Source organism: Aethalodelphis obliquidens, unplaced genomic scaffold (assembly GCF_003676395.1).
Source record: "Aethalodelphis obliquidens isolate GAN/ISIS:26980383/991018 unplaced genomic scaffold, ASM367639v1 scaffold28, whole genome shotgun sequence".
Lineage (NCBI taxonomy): Eukaryota > Metazoa > Chordata > Mammalia > Artiodactyla > Delphinidae > Aethalodelphis > Aethalodelphis obliquidens.
In genome coordinates, this window is record NW_020837972.1 from 13,351,673 (window position 1) to 13,373,271 (window position 21,599).

Here is a 21,599-nt window from a genome sequence, read left to right on the forward strand (position 1 = left end):
TGAGTAGTAATTCCAAAGAACTATATAAACAACTCCTTTCCTCATATAACATATCAGCCCAATGTGAACTTTCAAACAGAAGAAGAAAAAGGATAAAGTAAAAGAGATTCCATGAAATGCCCTTCCTTTCCCTAATTTTTCAAAATAAGGTCAATAATCTCTACCCTTAAATTATTATAATATACATGTATACACACACACACACACACACACACACACACATACACACACACATAATTCTAAAATTTCCTCAGGGTTTTCTCTGGTATGAAGGTCCTTTGTTACAAATGTAATTGTGCAACAGTGCATAATAACATAAAAAATCTCAGTTTTAAGGTGCCAAACTAATAAAAACACCAGCAGTAAATGCCTGTAGCCCATTGGCTTAATATATTTGTCAATAGCTCCATTCAAAAGCACAATGTAGGGCTTCTCTGGTGGCGCAGTGGTTGAGAGTCTGCCTGCCAATGCAGGGGACACGGGTTCGTGGCCTGGTCCGGGAAGATCCCACATGCCGTGGAGCAACTAGGCCCGTGAGCCATGGCCGCTGAGCCTGTGCTCCGCAACGGGAGACGTTATGACAGTGAGAGGCCCGCGTACCGCAAAAAAAAAAAGCACAATGTAGAAAGAAATGATAAGTGGAAAAACCACAGAGCTAGGCTTCTTTTAGGTTTATGTAGAAGAGGTAGGTTGATATAAAAAATTTGAGGAATTGCAATTTTTTTGTCAGTTTGCAAGTCTCTTTAAAATATACACGTATCACTTATTATCTAGTAACTGAAAAACTAATTTCTAAATTCTTTTTCTTTTTGCTGTTCACTTTTGGATCACTCTATGGTTTGTTAGCACTTCTGCTAGTAGGTTATAAAGAAAGAGTAAAACCAAAATAAATAAATCAATATTGTATTGCTACTAACTGTAAGAAGTGAGGTTTCAACAATGACTTGATTATTCAGTGCCCTGGACTTTCATTTTTCCATGATCTTGTTCTTACTTTTATGCCATTTTAAGTAATTGTAGACTTTAACATTTGAGCAGGGGTCCACGAAAAACAATAAGGATTGAGATACGTTTTTAAAAATTAGATACTTCTTTTTGATGTTCCAGTGCCCTGATTTATATATTCCTATTGGAATAAGCCTTTAAAACAAATAATATGATGGGTAGTAGAACTGTAGTACTCAGTAATATATATTAAAATATCCACAACTGTTAATCTTAACCAACAGTTAGACTGTCCAAAATGGGACATGGAACAACTCAAAACCATTCCACTTTTCCGTTTCATTAATTTTTTTCTCCCTAAAAACTGTTCAATACAAATACCAATGAATGCTGATAAACTTGCATCAATCCCACTGTGACTCCCAAAGCATCACATTTGGAGAAGATTTTACACATAAAACACCTTATTTTGTGGCTACAGCAACAGCCTATCAGCCACTCTGTTTTTAACTTAATATAGGTGCAGGGGCCTTTTAGCAAATCAAAAGTCCCTCAGAGAGACTGATCCCAGCTGTTCTCTGGATGGGCACTACGAAGCCTGTAGGATTCAGAGGGGTACCTGAGGACTTTGCCCGTGGCCCTGCGATAGCCTAGTAGGGAAGCAGCTTTCATCACTCACAGAAAGGGAGACTGTGATGGCTGATATACACACAGAGGAGCCTGGGTGAGTTCACAAATGTGAGCGTGAGACCATTCTGGCGTGGCAGTAGTGATCTTCCTGGGCGGCAGGAGAGGTCATGAATATATGATGTGGGAATGCGGGTGTGGCAAGTGAGAAAAGAAGAGAACCTGTCCCAGAGGGGGAAAACCCACATACAATGTCTGCTTCACATTCAAAACCTGCTTATGGTGCTCTGAATCTCAGTGGCTGTTCATTTCTCCTCTCATTTCAACGTGCACAGGTCTGGATAAAGGTACAAGTTTCACAAGAGTCAGTGGTAAGTAGTCATATTCTAAACACACCATATTTCTTATTTTGTCAGATATCATGGTATGAAGGTATTTATTATTCAATAATTTCATGATGTTTTATTTAGACTCAAAAGCATGCTTTGTAGGTGCTTAATAATCATTAGCAAATACATAGTGGACATTTTAAGATCTCCATTACACAGTATGGCATGCATTTAAAATGAAAAATTGTCCATTGAAGAGAATACAGGAAACTTCTATACAAAGGGACTTAAAGCCAGGTTTATTTGTAAGCAGTCTAAATTAAATTGCTTGCTTTTAGACAGCAGCAGGCATAGCAATATGTAGGTGCTTTAACTTCCATTTTCCTTATATTTGGGTTTTTTAAAATTATAAACCATTATCAATGCCAAAGATAAATGAAGGCTTTAAAACAGTTGAGAAATAAAAGTGGAAACCAGATTTTAAAAATAGGACAAGAAAAATAATCATTTCTGGGTCGGCCTTGGATGATGTCATCATAGGTTCTAAATGTAATAGCCAGGCAGTGTACACTAACTCTTCCTGCCCATGTGACCTCTAACATCAATTTGAGCAAAACAACTAATATTTCAATAATTTTTTGGCTGAGAAGTGATATTCAGAAGCAAATCATTAAAGAGAGTTTAGAGTGCCAAGGATGAAACGATGTGTGTGTGTGTGTGTGTGTGTGTGTGTGTGTGTGTGTGTGAGTGCGCACGCGCACGCGTGGGGGGCCAAGGGGCGGAGGCATGAAAACTAACTCTTCCAGCACACACCCCTTTTGCTACTACAAGGGCATCCAGCAATCACATTTGCAATAGTAAAAATGCTGAAGGATCCTACAGTATCTTTTCTTCCACAACCATCCCTACCATCTCCTACAAAGCCCTTCTTGCTTTATCGGTGCCAGGAAATTCTTCAGGGGTTAAACGGGGAAGTGCAGCCACTACCATTGTTGCAATAAATAAATGAATGAACCAGACGAAACAGCAATCCATCCCTGGGAAGCAAGTACCTTATTTCCTACAATTATATACATTAGCCAGCAACCATATATTTTTAAAAAATTGTGTTTTATCTTTTGATGTGTGTGTACACAATACACACAGGTATCTATACAAAAAGAATCATAGTGCTCTGCACACACACAAACACACACACCAAATACCTTTAAAATATTTTTTAGCATTATTATTTCAATGAAAAGACAAATAGCTTCTACAAAATTGGACAGACTAGCAACTTCATCTCAAAGGCCTTTTATTTTGCACATACAGCATATATAAATACACACACACACACACACACACACACACACACACAAAGGGTTTTTTTTCCCATGCCGTAGACAATGCTAAAATATCTCAGATCAGGTTGCTATGCCAACAGATTTTTTTCTAAAATGAATAAAATTATTAGGAGGGAGAAAACATTCTTGACTCCTTTCCTCCCATCCATGAAGCCCAGAGAGGCTCAGGGAGGGCGAGAGGCTGCCAGATGGGGAGGAGGGGAAGGAAGGGAAGGTGGGTAGAGGGGTGTTTGCTTACCAAAGATGCTGATTTGATCGTGGCAAAGCGCTCTCTGTTCCGGTAGTGGAGGGCCTGGCTCTGAACTGACTGGGTAGGCCGCGGCTCAGGCCTGGGATCGCCGTGGCCCGCCTCATCCCTTATGAATACATGATCCTGCAGAAATGGATAAAAACAAGGAGAAAGTCCAGCTGTGCTCTTTCCTCGCCGGCTGCCTCTCTCTCACCCCTCTTTCTGCACAAGCACTGCTGTTTGAAATGCATAGTTTAGCTCTCTGCTAGTCCCCGCAGCTCCCACGGTACAAAATGAATAAGCAACACATTGCAGCCTTCAGTTAGGAATGTCAGCTGATCGCTAGTGGGATGCCTTCTGAATCCCTGGCAGGCTTTTTCTTTACCTCCAGAATTACATATATGCAAAAGAAAAAAAGAATAGAAAAAACAAGGCAATGTACAGACTCCTTAGAACAGTTTGCTTAAAACGCTGTAACCAAATAATTCCTTTAAAAATGTCATGTCCGTGTCTAGCAAGGAGGATGCTGGTGGCTTTTAACATAAAAGCGAGCCTCCGCCTCATTCCCTTGAAAGATCTGCTTTCTCAATTTAATTTTATTTGAGATCTGTTCGGTAGGATCATCGTTCTGCCTAGAACCAGTGTAGGCTTGTGCTGGACTGCCTCTCTATCTTGTGCTGGGAAGATTCGGCAGTCACTGAGGGATCCTGCTTTCCAGTCATGATCGTACACAGTTCTAGCACCTTCTCTCTACAGCTTCTGAAAGGATTTTTTTTTTTTTTAGATTTAAAGAGACAGGCATACAATTTTAACAAAATGATACTTTCACAAATTCTTCCTCAACTCAGTGTCGGTATGGTCACCAGAGTGAGTAAAGCTGGAATTTAATGTCCTTGACTGATTTAATCAGGTCTGGGCTTCTTGACAGGCAAAGATGATTAATTGTATTGTAACGCCCAGTGAAAAATAACATTCCTTGGAAAGATAATAATGGATGTTTCTTAAATGCAATTGAAATGACTTTTAAAGGGGTAAATGCTTTCAAAGCGCAATGCTTTGCTCGATAAAAGATGGAGAGGCCAGTCAGTAAGTAGCACTAACCTTTCAGAAAAAAAGATACTGTAGTAATTAATAGCTCAGAAACATGTACACCATGGGGGATTTTCAAATAGTACATGTTCAGCATGGGGAAGGAGAAATTAATTCTCTTACTACCCTAGGGTTTTAGGAGAAACCACTGTGAGAAGTCAAATTTGCATTTTGTCCATGACTATTTGAAATTTTTTATAATTGCTCTTTTCTTCATCAGTAAACAAAATTAAAGAGTTTTAAAAAATACAAAATTTTATTATACAGTGTAAAATGCTGAAAAGTCAAAACACATAAACTCCTTGAGGAAAATTAAATTTTACATCCAGGTTTCTATGTAAAAGAGAAGACCCATGACTAAATTCATCATTGGGTTGATTTTCTTTTCCCTTTTATAAAATTAGAATGCTTCAGAATGTTGGGAAGGTATTTACCATTACGTCTATATTTAGAGATTTTTTTTAAAATTTACTGTATTGTGGTCTATTTTGCTTTCAAATAATGAAGGGACCTTTAACGCCACTGAAGGCATATATATCAAATTCAAGGGATATTCTACCGCTGTGCTGTCCAATAAGATACCCTTTAGCCACATGGATATTTTAATTAAGTAAAATGTAAAATTCAGTTTCTAAGTCACACCAGCTGTGTTTCAAGCTAGCCACTAACTATGGGTACCACAGTGAAATAGTGCAGATACAGATAATTTCTATCACTGCAGAAAGTTCTATTAGATAGTGCTATAGATTAAAAATGCATCTCAACCCATATTTTTGAAATTTATAAATACTTGAGAGGTCAATTTAAAATTTTCTACATTATTTCCTGGGAAATCTAAATTCTTATTTCAGCAGGCAAAGAGAGATTAGGTGTGGGATTTATGCATCTAGGTTTAAGGTTCTAGAGAGGAAGGCACTGGGATCTACTACCATTCATATTGCTGGATATTTATTAATAAATTACATTAACTCCAAAATTGCTCTTACTTAATATTATAATCCCAGAAAAGCAAGATGCTTCTAAATGCTAGCAATCAGAAGAGATAGGCTAGGTAGAGGCCTGTGGTTTTATAGGTCAGAGTTTTGGTGAGTATTAGTTAGCTAACATTAAGTGTACTTACTGAGAGGGAGCTCTTCAATGCTGTGGCAGCAGCTAAACTTCAAATTTGGTAACTTGATTTACAAAGCTAACCTGTGGAATCCACACTATTCACATAACAGAATAAAACAAAACACATTCATATGCAAATATGTATAACTTTAATATTAGTTTTCTCTCAGATAAAAATTAACACTTGTAGGTTAGGACCCTGCTTATCAAATTAAAAGTCACATCATATTTGCTAAGTTTTTAAACTCAAGGGTATTGGAATACACTGGAAAAATTAAAACTTGAGACCATAGTGATTTTAGTTGACATGTAGCTTAATTAAATAACCCACTAAGGTATATTTAAAAAATAATGCTATTTTAGAAGTTAGTCTGAGAGAAGAGGTCAAAAAATTTTAATCTACTTTAAATATAATAAATAATGCTAATGCTAAAAGTATAATCCCTTGCATCTCCTTAAAATTAAAAAAAAAATTTATTAAAAAATTTCTTAGTTTTTGTACTAGCTTCATAACAGATCACCAACACTAAGTCTCCAAATATTATACAAGAGACCACAGGATGAGGCAATATTTTAGTCTAACAGTGGATATTCAGGTGCATAGGGAAATAAATTTTAAAATATTCAACACCATTGCTTAAAACAAGTTCAAAACTCTGCAGACGACTTAAATAATGAAGCAATTTAAAAATGAGGGCAATGTGAATTGAGATGCAAGTAAGAACAAATTAAACTATCAGCTTTACTGGGTATGTGGTCTGTTGGTTACATCACCCCTTCGAGTAGAAGCCCCTTTGAAAATGACTATACTTGCCTCCCAGAGTTTCCGACCTGAACACATTTTATGATCAATACTGGAAAAGGTGAATTTGCTATTTTACGCAGTTAAGCACCGCTGCATATGATTTACAAATGTTGATGAGAGGACCAACATCTTCTTTGATGTTGAAGAATGATTTCAGAAGTTTAAGAACAAATATCATGTTCTACCTTACCAAGACAAAATATATGACTTGTTTATAATTTATCCTTAAAACATTCTCATCCAGGAACGAACAAAATAGCTCTTTGAAATACCAATATGAATTGGGGACCAGTTTTAAGTAAGTCTGTGTTAACCTGGTAAATTTATGATGTCCTTTCTTTATAAAAAGTAAAACTTCTTCAGATTAAAAACTTTACTATTATTTCCCGGACAAAGGGCTTTACTTTTATTTAGAAGTTTTTCCCTAAATGTCTGACTATTTATGCTTCCGAAATGAGGATTCATATTGTGGTCACTTGTTCAGAGTTTCTAGGTTAACTTGAAATTAACCTTGGAAACCACTCTACTGGACTCTGTTATGCTGTTCGTATACCTTTATCACACTCCTCATCATACTTATACTCGCCTTTGTATGAGACTATGAGCTTTTTTTTTTTTTTTTTTTTTTGTGGTATGCGGGCCTCTCACTGTTGTGGCCTCTCCCGTTGCGGAGCACAGGCTCCGGACGCGCAGGCTCAGCGGCCATGGCTCACGGGCCCAGCTGCTCCGCGGCATGTGAGATCTTCCCGGACCGGGGCACGAACCCGTGTCCCCTGCATCGGCAGGCGGACTCTCAACCACTGCGCCACCGGGGAAGCCCCTGAGACTGTGAGCTTTTTGAAGGTAGAGTAAATGTGGTTTGAAAAATCTGTCTTCCCAGCACCTAGCATAGTGCTTGATACTTTGTGGGCATTCAAAAAAAAAGTTTGCTGAATAAATAAGCTCAAGAATATAGGTCTGAGGAGATTCTGGAGAAATGACATTTTCTTTGTTATTATTTAACAGAATTCAAATTTGTATTTCATAAAAACCTGCCACCCTGTACTCTAAGGAAGTCGCAAAACAGTGACACACACACAAGCACACCTTTACATGGCGGGGCGGGGCCGGTGGCGGGGGAGTGGGTCTAAAAACGGCTTTTTTTCTGGTGACGAGACGTCTTTTCATAGATTCCCATACTTTTCACGCTGTGGAGAAGGGATCAGCAAACCCACCATCTCTTTCATTTTGTTCAAAATGATTAAATGATTGCCTAAGCAGGTACAGCTATCAAAAGCTGGGGCCAGAGGAAGGCGAGAAGATGGAAAAGGATATCTTCACCTGGAAGGACAGCTATTGGGGAGAGAAAATGACTAGCAGAACGCTGAGGATAAAGATGTTACTATAGAGAGGTGTTTTGTATGACTGCTCTGTTTAAGAAACATTGCCTTCATATGTTAATTTACTTTTACTCTGCCAAATGTGAGTTGAGTCAAAGAACCTGCCCCTCTCTTCAGCAAAAATAACAGGAAAGGCCACTGAAGCAAGTGAAAATTAAACTAGAACATCCTATCCCCTCAAGGACATTTCTCTTTTTTTCCTCCCACGAAAATGGTGAAAGCTGTTCTATTTTTAAAGAAGGGGGAAAAGAAAACCCCACTAACATTGACTAATAGGAAGGGTCAAGTAAAGCTTCAGGAGTTAGAAGAGAATGATTTTTTAAAAATAATCTCTAAAAGAGGGCCATGATGACTAGAGTTCATTAGGCATACTAGAAACAACAAATTGATTAATAAACAAAGAGTTTTAATATATTAAAGTCTCGTGATCTATATTAACAGAAGGCAGCAGCAAGTAACAGTAATTGATTTTAGACTTAAACAAAATAAAAGTATAACTTTTAATTGACAAATTAAAAAAATAGACTTTGTTGCTTAGGACGATATTAAAATCTGTTTGCTACTGCTGTACACCCAATGGTTTTAAGGTGTATGGTGGAGGCTCAGAGGCAGCCTAGGCTACAGCAGAAAAAACTAATCTGGATTAAGAGTTTGCCCTGGACTCATTTGTGAATAATCAAGAACTGAGGTGTAGAGTTGTGTCTTATAAAAGTTCATCTTCATTTTAGTTCACAAAACATCTTATTGAGTGCTTACTATGTGACAGACACCCATCTAGGTGGTACGTGAAGAGAGATGTCCTCGAGGAGCTAACAGTCTAGAGATGAGGTGATATTCTTGCTATTGGAAAAAGCAGTGTGGCAACACTAGCAAGAGGAAAAGAAATAAGTGCTTAAAGTTTATTTTGTCAGAATATACCTTTAGACTTATCAAATCATTCTTGCTCAAAGGGAAGATTAGATTAGGATCCCTTCAGGGCCTGGGAAAGACCAGAGTAGAGGCAAAGATTGTAGAGAAGCAACCTGAAATCCTGATATTAAAGGAAAATTTTCAGTGTCCCACTTTATATTTTTTGGACTTGATCTGTGATAGAACTGTCCTCTTAAAATCAGGGCATCTTTATTCTGGATGCAGAACAGTTAATTGCAAACCATGCCCTTACCAGTTACACATGGCCTTTAAAAGTAAGTTTACTTCCTATATAAAATGGTCATCTGGTCATATATATGATTTAACTAATTTAGGATATGTCTGCAGTCTTTATTGTAACAGTCAAGGGTGGGGAAAAAAATCCTCCACTCTTATTCTTATATTTTGATATTTATTAAGCATGTTCTTATTGTCTAGAGTACTATTATTGGAGAAAATCTATTTAATCTTTCAAACCATAAAGATATTTAATATTATTTAACCATTTTAATCCATTATGTTCAGTGAACCAAAACAGGATGGTGTTTAGTATCTGGTATTTAGTTCATTCACTGTGTACTTTTTGTCTGTTCCTCATTCATTCCATAGTTATTTACTTATTCATTTTATAGCCTATGCTGTGCCAGGCACTGTTCTAGGTGTTGAGATACAGTGCAGGACAAGGTAAGTATAGTTTTAGCCATGATGAAATTTACACTCTACTCATGAAATAATAGATAAATTAGTACATAATATAATTTTAGATAGTGACAAGTATTAAAAAGAAAATAAAATAGGATAATGAGATAATGGGTAGAACATTGTTTATAAAATGATAATTTGGGCTTCCCTGGTGGCGCAGTGGTTGAGAGTCCGCCTGCCGATGCAGGGGACACTGGTTCGTGCCCCGGTCCGGGAAAATCCCACATGCCGCGGAGCAGCTGGGCCCGTGAGCCATGGCCGCTGAGCCTGCGCGTCCGGAGCCTGTGCTCCGCAACGGGAGAGGCCACAACAGTGAGAGGCCCGTGTGCCACAAAAAGAAGAAAAAAAAAAAAAAAAGATAATTTAGTGATGTATAGGCTTTTCTAAGATTCTAGAAACACAAAACTGGAAAATGTTTCATAAAACAGTAATGATTGCTTTTTTTTTTTTCTTTGTGGTCACAAATTACAACAGACCCAGAAATGCACCGCCCAGATCCCCCTTTAAAGGAAGGAGTTGTTGTCGGCAATCGTCTTTGGCTGTCAGTTCTCCTACAGGCTGCAGAGAGAGCAGCCTTGTCCAAGTCTGCACCCTTCCCAGGTTCCGCATATGCAATGACTGATCTAGCCCTGGCCACTCTGGCCCAGTTTAGCTCCAGAGTTCCCTGGAGGGGTTGGCTGAGGCTGCCATTGGAATGCATCTCGGTTCAACTCTGCCCTCTGCCCAGTGCTGCTTCTTTCTCTTCCCTCCCACAGGTGTTGACCCCAAAGGGACTTCCTAATTAAAACAAAACAAAACAAAACAAGATCCTGCTGTGCTAAACCATCTCAGCTCTGCTTCCTGGAGAATCCCACAGGCAACACGTTACCCATACCTACACGTAATACAGTGTAGCTACCATCGCATCTACATGGAGAAGGGACTGATCCAGGCACTGGCTTTTAGGGAAAAAAAGCCTTTTCAAGTGAAATCTTAAGTGGAATCCAAATACATAATGTAGGAGATAAAAGTACACCTTGTCCTGAGTGAGGCATGGATGAAGCTTGCTCCTGAGCACAAAATTTCAGAGCTGGAAGCGACCTTGGAAATCATACAGAACAACTCCTTATTTTACAGATGGAGAAAATTAGGCCCAGAGAGGTTTGTGACTTGTCCAAAGTAAAATAAAACTAACAGTGGCAGACAGAACTTTAAACTAGTTTCCTCATTCCTATAGTCTACTATATAAAACTTTCTACTGAGAGTTTAAGATCCTACTTTATTTATGTTCCTAAGTGGAAAACTTTTAGGAATTCAAGTGAACCAACAAATAATGAAACTTCTGAATAATTGACTTCTATTGTGTTTAAAGATAATATAATTTTTTTCATTAAAACAGAAAATTTCTTTGTGTGTGTGTGTATGTATGTGTTAGTTTCTGCTTTATAACAAAGTGAATGAGTTATACATATACATATATCCCTATGTCTCTTCCCTCTTGTGTCTCCTTCCTTCCCACCCTCCCTATCCCACCCCTCTAGGTGGTCACAAAGCACCAAGCTGATCTCCCTGTGCTATGCGGCTGCTTCCCACTAGCTATCTATTTTACGTTTGGTAGTGTATATATGTCCATGCCACTCTCTCACTTCGTCCCAGCTTACCCTTCCCCCTCCCCATATCCTCAAGTCCATGCTCTAGTAGGTCTGTGTCTTTATTCCTGTCTTACCCCTAGGTTCTTCATGACATTTTTTTTCCCTTAAATTCCATATATATGTGTTAGCATATGGTATTTGTCTTTCTCTTTCTGACTTACTTCACTCTGTATGACAGACTCCAGGTCTATCCACCTCATTACAAATAGCTCAATTTCGTTTCTTTTTATGGCTGAGTAATATTCCATTGTATATATGTGTCACATCTTCTTTATCCATTCATCTGTTGATGGACACTTAGGTTGTTTCCATCTCCAGGCTATTGTAAATAGAGCTGCAATGAACATTTTGGTACATGACTCTTTTTGAATTATGGTTTTCTCAGGGTATATGCCCAGTAGTGGGATTGCTGGGTCATATGGTAGTTCTATTTATAGTTTTTTAAGGAACCTCCATACTGTTCTCCATAGTGGCTGTACCAATTCACATTCCCACCAGCAGTGCAAGAGTGTTCCCTTTTCTCCACACCCTCTCCAGCATTTATTGTTTCTAGATTTTCTGATGATGGCCATTCTGACTGGTGTGAGAAATAAAGATAATATAATTTTAAGCTCAGGTATAGGACTAAAATGGGTTTCATGAAGAGATACCATTATTTAATATTGTTTTTATATATAATATATTCTATTCTTGTAGCCTGCTTATAGTTTTTTCCTTTTTTCATTGTGGTAAAATACACATAGTTACCATCTTAATTATTTTTAAGTGTACAGTTCAGTGCTAATACACTTATAATGGTGTATAACTGTCACCATCATCCATTCCCATAACTCTTTTCTCCTTGTAAAACTGAAGCTCTGTACCCATTAAATAACAATTCCCCATTTATCCCCTCCCCCAATCCCTAGTAACCATCATTATACTTTCTGTCTATGATTCTGACTACCAATGGTAGTCATATACTTTTTGTCTATGATTCTGTACCCTAAGAGCCATAGAGTATTTGTCTCTTTGTGACTGGCACATTTATTTCACTTAGCATAATGTCTTCTCAGTTCATCCATATTGTAGCATATGGCAGAATTTCCTTCCTTTTAAAGGTTGAATAATACTCCATTGTACATATATACCACATTTTGTTTATTCATTCATCTGTCAATGGACATTTACATTGCTTCCACCTCTTTGCTGTTGTGAATAATGTTGCTATAAACATGAGTGTACAAAAATCTCTTTGAGACCCTGCTGTCAATGCTTTAGGATATATACTGAGAAACGGAATTGCTGGATCATATGGTAATTTTATTTTTAATTTTTTGAGGAACCACCATACCATTTTCCACAGTGGCTGCACCCTTTTCCATTCTCACCAATAGTGCACCAGGGTTCCAATCTCTCCACATCCTCACCAACACTTGTTATATGATGTTTTTTTTTAATAGTAGCCATCCCCTAATGTGTGTGAGGTGGTATTTCACTGTAGTTTTGATTAGAATTCCTTAATAATTAATGATGTTGAGCATCTTTTCATGTGCTTACTGGCCATTTTTATATCTTCTTTGGAGAAATGTTGATTCAAGTCCTTTGCTCATTTTTTTTTTTTTTTTTTTTTTTGCGGTAAGCGGGCCTCTCACTGTTGTGGCCTCTCCCGTTGCGGAGCACAGGCTCCGGACGCACAGGCTCAGCGGCCATGGCTCACGGGCCCAGCCGCTCCGTGGCATGTGGGATCTTCCCGGACCGGGGCACGAACCTGTGTCCCCTGCATCTGCAGGCAGACTCTTAACCACTGCGCCACCAGGGAAGCCCCTTTGCTCATTTTTGATTCAGGTTGTTTTTTCGCTGTTGTTGAGTTTTAGGAATTCTCTATATATGCTGGATATTAATCCTTTATAAGATAGATGATTTGCAAATATTTTCTCCCATTCTGTGGGTTGCCCTTTTACTCAGTTGATATTTCAGACTATAAATTAACATCTGGTTTTCTTAGCTGATTACACCAAGGAGAAAAAAGTATTGAAAGGCCCATATTATTACAAGAAAGCTCTATACTGGCATGTAAAAATTAAAATTAAAACCCCCAATGAGTTCAAGACCAGCGTCTTTTTTCTTGTTGATTATGCCAGTAGAGTCTCTCTTCTAATTTTGGGTGCTCATTTGAGAGGTCCTGGAGTAAAAAGATCCAGCAGAATTCCTCTTCTTTTGCTCTCTATCCCCACGGAGCCCCAGAGGTAACGGAAAGGAAAAAGTCGATCTCTATCAGCATCCATGATAGCTCCTTCCAAAAAGAGAGCCCAGCAAAACCTTCTTTTCAACCTTTCAAATACATGACCACTTGCCCAAGTTCAAAGAAGGACAGCTGACAATGCTGAACTCTTAGCAGATTTCTGCATCTGCATGCTATCACTCCTTTCCTCAAAATGCTTTTATGGTTTTCTAATAATCTGGGTCCTTGCTGTCTCTCTGGTCTTAATTCACTTTCTATGTAGTTCACCAAACTCTAATCTCTCAGATCCTTCCCTTCTTCCTTGAACATACAAAGTTCCTTTTGTCACAGGGCCTTTGTACATGCTGCTTCCTGACTCACCCCAATCTTTCACCCCAAGGTAGCTAACTTCTATTTGTTTCTGAAGTTTCAGCTTGAATGTCACTTTACTGGGGAGACTTTCCCCTACTCCCTGCTAGATTAAGTCCTCCTTTTACCCAGAACAAGTTTTATAATTACATGATAAAGTTACTTGTGTGATTATTTGCTTACTCTCCCCCACAGATAATAAGCTCCATGAAGGCATCATGTCTGTTTTGTCTGTATCCACAGGGCCTACCATAGTTCCTACCAGATAATAAAGGTCCCCACCAATGTTTGTTGAATAAATGAATAAGTTAATCAGTTCAGAAAATAAATGTAATCCCTCCACTATTCATGACTAGGCACCAATATGTTTTCTCATGCCTTCCATCCTTACCTGTTCAATTTCCTTTTTTCCCAAGAAAAATGCACACTTAATAGTGAAAAAAATTCTTAAACTTGCTCACCTACTGGAATTAGACTGTGATCACTGATACTTATTAAAATAAGTACATAGGGACTTCCCTTGTGGCGCAGTGGTTAAAACTCCACCTGCCAGTGCAGGGGACAAGGGTTCGAGCCCTGGTTGGGGAAGATTCCACATGCCATGGAGCAACTAAGCCCATGTGCCACAACTACTGAGCCTGTGCTCTAGAGCTCGTTGGCCACAACTACTGAGCCCGTGTGAGTAGAGCCCATGCTGTGCGACAAAGAGAAGCTACCACAATGAGGAGCCCGTGCACTGCAACAAAGAGTAGCCCCACTCGCTACAACTAGAGAAAGCCCATGCACAGCAATGAAGACCCAACGCAGCCAATAAATAAATAAATAATAATAAAAGAAATAGGCACAGATACAACTTGCCTAGTCCTACATTATCTTTTTACCATAAAAGAACTATCGTGTGCTAGGTTGAGTCCCACATTTCAGTTGTGAAAGGGGAACTAAAATATCTGGATGCTAAGTGACCTGAGCTGGCTTCATTATGATTGGCAAAGCCTAGTGCTGTGAAGGGGACCATGAAACTTACCTTCCTGTGCACAACAGAGGAACTGGAATTTACTGGGCTTTCATCATCATGCATCATGACAAGCTCCGAGCTGCTATCATCCATGACCTCCTGCATGCTGTTCACACTGCTGCTCTGGCTGCCTGTGCTCACAGACATGCTTGGGATGGAATGGTTGCTGCCCAGGCTGTCCAATTCCCTGCTCAGGCTGGTTCCATGTTCGCTGTCCTATAAAAATGGGGCACTTGGGTTAAAAAAAAATGACTGGAGATAAAGTACCAATCCATTGACTAAGCTATTAAGTACACTCAATTTTGCAGTGCCAAGTTGCTTTTCTGCCAAATCTGCAAGGATAAACTTTTAATGTAGTGGCTCCACTACTCCCCTACCATTTTCTAACACCTTCAATTCACTTCTATGCCTTCCACAGGGGCTATTCTGGGCATGGGTCATAAGGCTCCAAATGCTGCTATGCCAGGGCTTTCCTCTGTCATATGCGACTTTTCCTCTGATATGTGACTATCATATTATTGAATTGCTATTCGGTAATCAGAACCAGGCCAGGTTTCTGAGAGACCTTCAGGAACATCAGGGTGCTAGGGAAAGACCGCAGGCTACTGAACAGGGGACCTCTAGGATATCTACAAACACGGCAGTCGTCACTTGAAACTCAAAGCGAGTGAAGAGAGCTTTCAGAGATTTGACAAACAATATGGTCCTTTGCAAGTCATTACTGAGTAACTTCATATCTAAGCAGGGATATTAATTCTACTGTCCTGGACAGGTAATTAAATTCTGCCTCCCTCAGGCAATTCTATCATGCTTACCTCTGTAATCTTATTAAATATATCTGTCAAGTAATACTGGTATTCATCACTACTCGTCCAAAGACTACTATTTGAGAAGTGATAAAATAATCAGAACATATAATTTATCCATCACAGTGGGATATCTTTCGATACAAGATTAAATAATATAATTAAAGAAACTTAGCTCCAAAAAACCCGTATTTTCAAAGAACCATGCTGTACATACATAACTTTAATGAATTGTTACTTAGCCATGGTAATATAAGGAATCACTGACAAAGGTAATTTGGGTAATTTAAAATGATAGATAATACATTATATTTTTAATAGATTTATTTTCCCAATTAAAAGGGCTCATTTGTATATATGCAATCAAGAGACTTTATATTCCAATTCAGCTTTCTTAATTCCATTTTTATAATTATTGATAAAATAATTTTATTTTCTTTTATATTAAAAAGCTAAACTAAAATTCATTCTTCATTCTTTTCCTATTTTTTAATCTATTTTTAGAGGAAGAGGAGTTCTTTCTTTTGTTCAAGGCTAATCCCTGCACTAATGCTCTTACTGTTATGTACTTCCTGAGATCCTACTTCTTTAACTGCATCTCTTTCCTCTATCTCCAATGCCTCTGTCCTGGCTCCTTTCCTTCTGCATATAAATATGAAGAGGGCTGCCCTATATGTATATACCTTTCTACCTACTGCCCTTTGTCACTTTTCCTTCTTGGCCAAATTTACAAATCTTAAAATAACCAACTTTTGCCATCTCTGCCTTGTCACTTCCCATTTATTCTACAACCCATGGTAATCTACTATTTATCCTAACTATTCCTGTAAAACTACTTTTACTAAGGTCATCAAGAAGGCCCTACTTGTAAAACCCAGTTAACACTGTTTTTGGTCCTTATGTAACTTGACTGCTCTGTGGCATCTGATGGTATTGGCTGCTCCCTCCTTGAAGCTGTGTACGCTCAGTAACATCTGTGACGCCTTTATCAACCAGGTCTCCCTCTTCTTGTGTGGCATGGACCCTCGTCTCATTCTACATTCAGCTCCTTGATTCATCATCATTTTAATGTCCTTGACCCCCATCCAACTATCCTTTACCCAGACCTCTTTCTTATGTTCTGGATCTGTATTTCCCAACCAAATGTTAGATATCTCCGTTCAGGTGTCCCAATTGTCATTACCCTTCCCTTCGACCAATCCTTCTTAAGTTATTTGAATGAGAAACCAGAAAGTCATCTTCCTTTAAAACCTCCATCTGTACACTGTGTCAGTAGCATATGATGCCAGGAACTTAAGACTCAGTAGGCATCAAACTGAAATCATGCTTAACCTCCTCTTTCTCCTCGGTTCTTTTTCTCTGTTCTTGGTATTGACATACTCTAGTCACCTAGGCTCAAATGCTCAGAGTCACCGTAAATTCCTCCTCATCTGTCACTGTCAATGAGAAGTACTGTATTATCAAATCTACCTCTACAGTGTTTCTTAAGTGTTCCTTTTCCCCTGATTCCCATAGACACTACCTTTACTGCCTCTTGCATGGATTATTATCCAGAATGTTACCTATTCAAATCCATCTTACACTCTGATGCCAGGATAATCTTCCTAAAGCACCGCACTTCCCTGAGTCTAAAATGCCCTAGGCCTGCCTGTCAGAAACGGCCCACCTCTTCACTAATCCCCACCAGCTGATGACTTTTTCTCTCCCCACTATGGCCCCTGCCGTGTGCTCTCCCTCTACAGCAATTTTCATATTTCGCCTTATATAAGAGTTATTTTATGAATGTCTCTTCTGCAACTCTGCATGTCTCTTAAGGCAGAGAACATCAATTACACTGTTATTCCCCAAAGTGTTTTTCATAGCGCGCTGGTCCAGAACATTTTCACATAGTAGGCATTCTGTAAGTGCCTGCTAAAATAAACTCAACCTACTTCTTCATCTTCCTGTGACTCATTCAAGGGTCCATTTCGTGTCTCTTGGAAAAGGATTTTTTTCATTTTCCGGTACTGTAGGTTATCTAGCTCACGAACAGCATCTTTTGTCCTCTGTATGAGGTCAATTAGGACACGTAGTGGCCGGTCTCGTCGAACAAAGTCATGCTAATTGAGGGAGGAGAAAAAACAGAAACTGATAATGAGGAGACATATTTTTAGGTGCTAGATTTAGATACAAAAGTAAATAGACATAAAACAGCTCTGTGGATTTTGAAGAAATAACAAGATATGATTTTCATTTCATGTAGCCTGTCATCTTTATAAATCTCATAGAGCAATAACTATGCTTTTCTCTTCTTCCTCAAGCCCCATTTTGTGGACTTGTCCTAGAATTTACTCGAGAATTCTTGAGGTTTACTTTACCATACAAGTAGTGACAATGACTAGAACTTTAAATAGTAGCTGAGAGCTTGTGACTTTCAAATCTGAAACTACATAATAAGCAAAAGAATGCAGAGTATAGAATATTCTTCTTATAATCTGCCTCAATCCTCTTCCCCACCCTATGCTACCCTTTTAAAAACAGACTTGTGGGGCCTCCCTGGTGGCGCAGTGGTTGAGAGTCCGCCTGCTGATGCAGGGGACACGGGTTCGTGTCCCGGTCCGGGAAGATCCCACATGCCGTGGAGCGGCTGGGCCCGTGAGCCATGGCCGCTGAGCCTGCACGTCCAGAGCCTGTGCTCTGCAACGGGAGAGGCCGCAACAGTGAGAGGCCCGCGTACCGCAAAAAAAAAAAAAAAACCAGACTTGTGTATATTTTGTTTTCTATTTCTGTGGTCATATATAGTGTATGCTTGAAAATATGGCAGCTATTCCATATATCCAGAAGTCAGAATTCTGGCAACTTTATCTTCTCTTTACAGAGCTGTATAACCAGAAATAAGGGAAAAGGGTCTCTGAGAAGTAAAAATATCCGCCCCAAAGTCCTTCAGTTTTTCTTGGTATAAACGGGCTTCACTTTCAATATTATCAACGATCTCTAAGATATTCTGGCTTCCTGGTTTCTCAGTCTACAGCATTCAGAAAGAGGGAACAAAAGTGGGAGAATAAAGGACTGAGAACTGTTAGAGGGTTACTTGTTGCCGAAAGAAGAGACCTTTGAAAGTTCTCTGACTGCCTGACAGTAGAGAGAGGGGAAGTCCATGATTAATACACCAACCAACCAACCAAATAAGAAAGAACCAAGGTTTGTGGGCTAGTTTGCAAAGGGGCAAATGCTCTTCATACAGTCCTTTTATACTACAAGACTTCGTGAAATGCTATTGTTTCTGAACCATCAAGAAGAGAAATTATATTCATTATACTTTCTTCAAGAAGGCAGAGAAGCACATCATATATTTTGACAAGATTACCACAGAAAATGATCAAAAGTAGGAGGGAATTTTGTTTTTTAAAGGAAAAGTTTCAGTTATGTGGAAAATTCACTTATGTGAAATTATAATTTGAAGATATTGGGAAAATGAGACGTAATGTGGTAGCCTTAGATGATGGAATAGATTTAATATCTTTGTAAGTTAAACAGATATAAAAGAGGAGCAGGACCACTGTGAGAAAAAAATCTATATGTCTTGTGGTTCTTCACCCTGACTTTGCTGTCCGGGGAATTGTGGCTTTTGCTCCCGTTTTTATAAAATATCTCTTCCTATGCAGAGTCCTTTCTGAAAATGAAACACCATTCCCAGAAGGAAGCGTAGCCTGCATATTTCACGAGGAGAACGAAAGGGAGAAAGTAAATTATTTTGCTACTCCAGTGCCTGCAATTAGATAAGAGCAAATCAGTTTTTAGTAAACTTCAAGCTGTAACATAGGATACTGAATTTTAGAGCAGGAATAACTCTTAGAAATTCTTTTATTTCCAAGGTGAGGAAATTTAGGCCCAGAGAGGTTAAGTGATTTACACAGCTAAACAGTGGGAGAACTAGAGCTGCAACCCAGGTTTCTTTATCTGGGGGTTTGTTTTCTGGTGTTCTACCACTTATTTGACCATATCATTTGTTGTGACAGACACTGTGGCCCATTTATCCTCCATTCCAACCTCTTTTCCTCACCTTCCTTTCTTGTAAGCAGTAGAAAGTAAAAGAAGTTGGACTCCACCCTTCTTTGCAGTTAATAGCGTGACCAATAGTTCTGGCCAATGAGATATAGGCAGAAGCCCCAGAGGAAGGCTTTGTTTTCCAGAATAAAAAGCAAGACACAAGAAAAGAAGGCGCTTGTTTTGCTCTGTGCCGTGCCTTTCTCTTGCCAGGAATAAAACTGAGTCCTGGAGATGGGGAGCCATTTTGTGACCAAGAAGACAAAAGCCACATACTAAGGAGGGTAAATTAGGGAGATAGGAGGAGCTGTTGAGCTGCTTACATCACTGGACTGCTTTCCCAATGTCCTGGACTTCTTATTGCGTGAGGTAATTAAACCCTTACTTGTTTAAGTTTTTTAAAGCTGATATACTCAACATCTTAAAAACATCTCACTGCCTCCATCGTAAAGTCTGACCCTTTACAGGGGGTTCCTGCTTGAATGTCTAGGTTCCAATCTAGTCACTCATTCTCCTCCTTCCCACGCAATGCATCCTACGTCTAAATCATTCTTGCCTCGTGCCGTGCATTTCACACCTGCATGTCTTAGCTCTCGTTCTCTCTGCCTGCAATCCCATCCCCTCACTGTTCTCTAAACCCATACAGTTAAAAGGTTCTCAGATCATTTTCAAAGAATGCTTTCTTTGTTCTTGGAAATATGTTTACTTTAACATTTAAGTAATAGAGAAATGCATAAAAGAAAGTCAATCACTCAAAATTCCACCATCCAAAAATAAATATTAAGTCATGAAATAACATTTTAGACACTCTCCCTCCCTCTCTCTCTCACTCTCTCAGAATGATGGATACCCAGAAATAATTTTACATGAGAAACTTATTACACATGGTAATTTAAAGAATAATCTATTAAATTAAGGTGTATTTGAGTTTAATAGAATTAGAAGCGTCTGAAGTAAAATAATTGCTTAACATTAGTTATAATTTCTTCACCAAGAGTTACCAGTTCCTAAAGGGTCCTCTAAAGTTAAGGGAAGAAAAAAAAAAATTATGAAAAGCTTTAAGACATAAGAGTTACTTAAAAAAGACTTTCAATTTAAGAATTTATTGACCATCTACCCTGAAAAGCAGGAAAATTAGTACATTTACATTTCTTTCTTACCCCTACTTTTTTCTAGTTACGTTATTATTTTTACATTTTCAATTTTTACACTGTCAATGTTTATAAGTTTTACATTCTGCTTTTTGACCACAGCAATGATTTTACTGTAGTTCTCTATTTAAATTAATCCTATGTGAAGGTGACATTTTAACATCACGAAGAAAATGTGACGAAAAGATGGATTATTTAAAAGTATTTGGGAACAGCAAGATAGCCAACTGGAGAAAAAAAAGAAGTTGAATTCCTTATAACAAATTTCTGCATGACCTCTCCAAAAAAGCCCAGAATAAAGAATATCAAAAGAGAAATACGAAGAAAATATTTGCAAGATCTACTACAAATTAATAAGGGAAAAAACCCAACAACCCAACAGACAAATGGGCAAAGACTGTAGAGCATTCATAGAAAAGGAAATAGAAATGGCTTGTCAACATATGAAAGATAGTCTAATTCACAATGAGAAACACAAACTAAAATGACAGTGAGAAAAATTTTTCACTGATCTGACTAGAAGCTCAAAAAGTTTTGGTACTCATACTTTGTTAATGGACCATAAATTGGGGCATCTTCTTTGGTGGAAAATCGGCAATATTTATTTAAATTTAAAATCCACATTCCCTTTGATTAGCAATTCCACTTCTAAGAACTTATTCTTTGGGTATCTGTATATACAGGTACAAAATGACACCTGTGTAAGGATATTCATTCCAGCACAGTTTGTCATAGCAAAAGACTGCAAACACCATAAATGAGTTGGTTATAAAAACTACAGTCCATTTGAGTATATAATGGAGCCATTAGAGAGGATGAGATAGTTCTTCATGTAGTAATATGGAACAATACTCAAAACACACTATAAAGTTAAAAAAAACCCCAGCGTTTATAGTTTGCTACCACTGGTGCAAAAATAAAAAAGAAT

At 38.5% G+C, this 21,599-nt stretch overlaps 1 protein-coding gene across 3 annotated transcripts in view; it reads right to left on the reverse strand.

Annotated features, from left to right (window-relative positions):
• The window catches only part of TAOK3 (TAO kinase 3), a 188,071-nt gene that overhangs the window by 29,467 nt on the left and 137,005 nt on the right, over positions 1 to 21,599 (reverse strand). For all 3 annotated transcript variants that reach the window (XM_027124717.1, XM_027124718.1, XM_027124719.1), the window contains 3 exons: positions 17,426 to 17,593; positions 14,698 to 14,904; positions 3,486 to 3,620 (listed from right to left, as the gene is read on the reverse strand). In XM_027124717.1, coding sequence (XP_026980518.1) covers positions 3,486 to 3,620; positions 14,698 to 14,904; positions 17,426 to 17,593 — 510 coding nt within the window. The remainder of the gene's footprint in view (positions 1 to 3,485; positions 3,621 to 14,697; positions 14,905 to 17,425; positions 17,594 to 21,599) is intronic.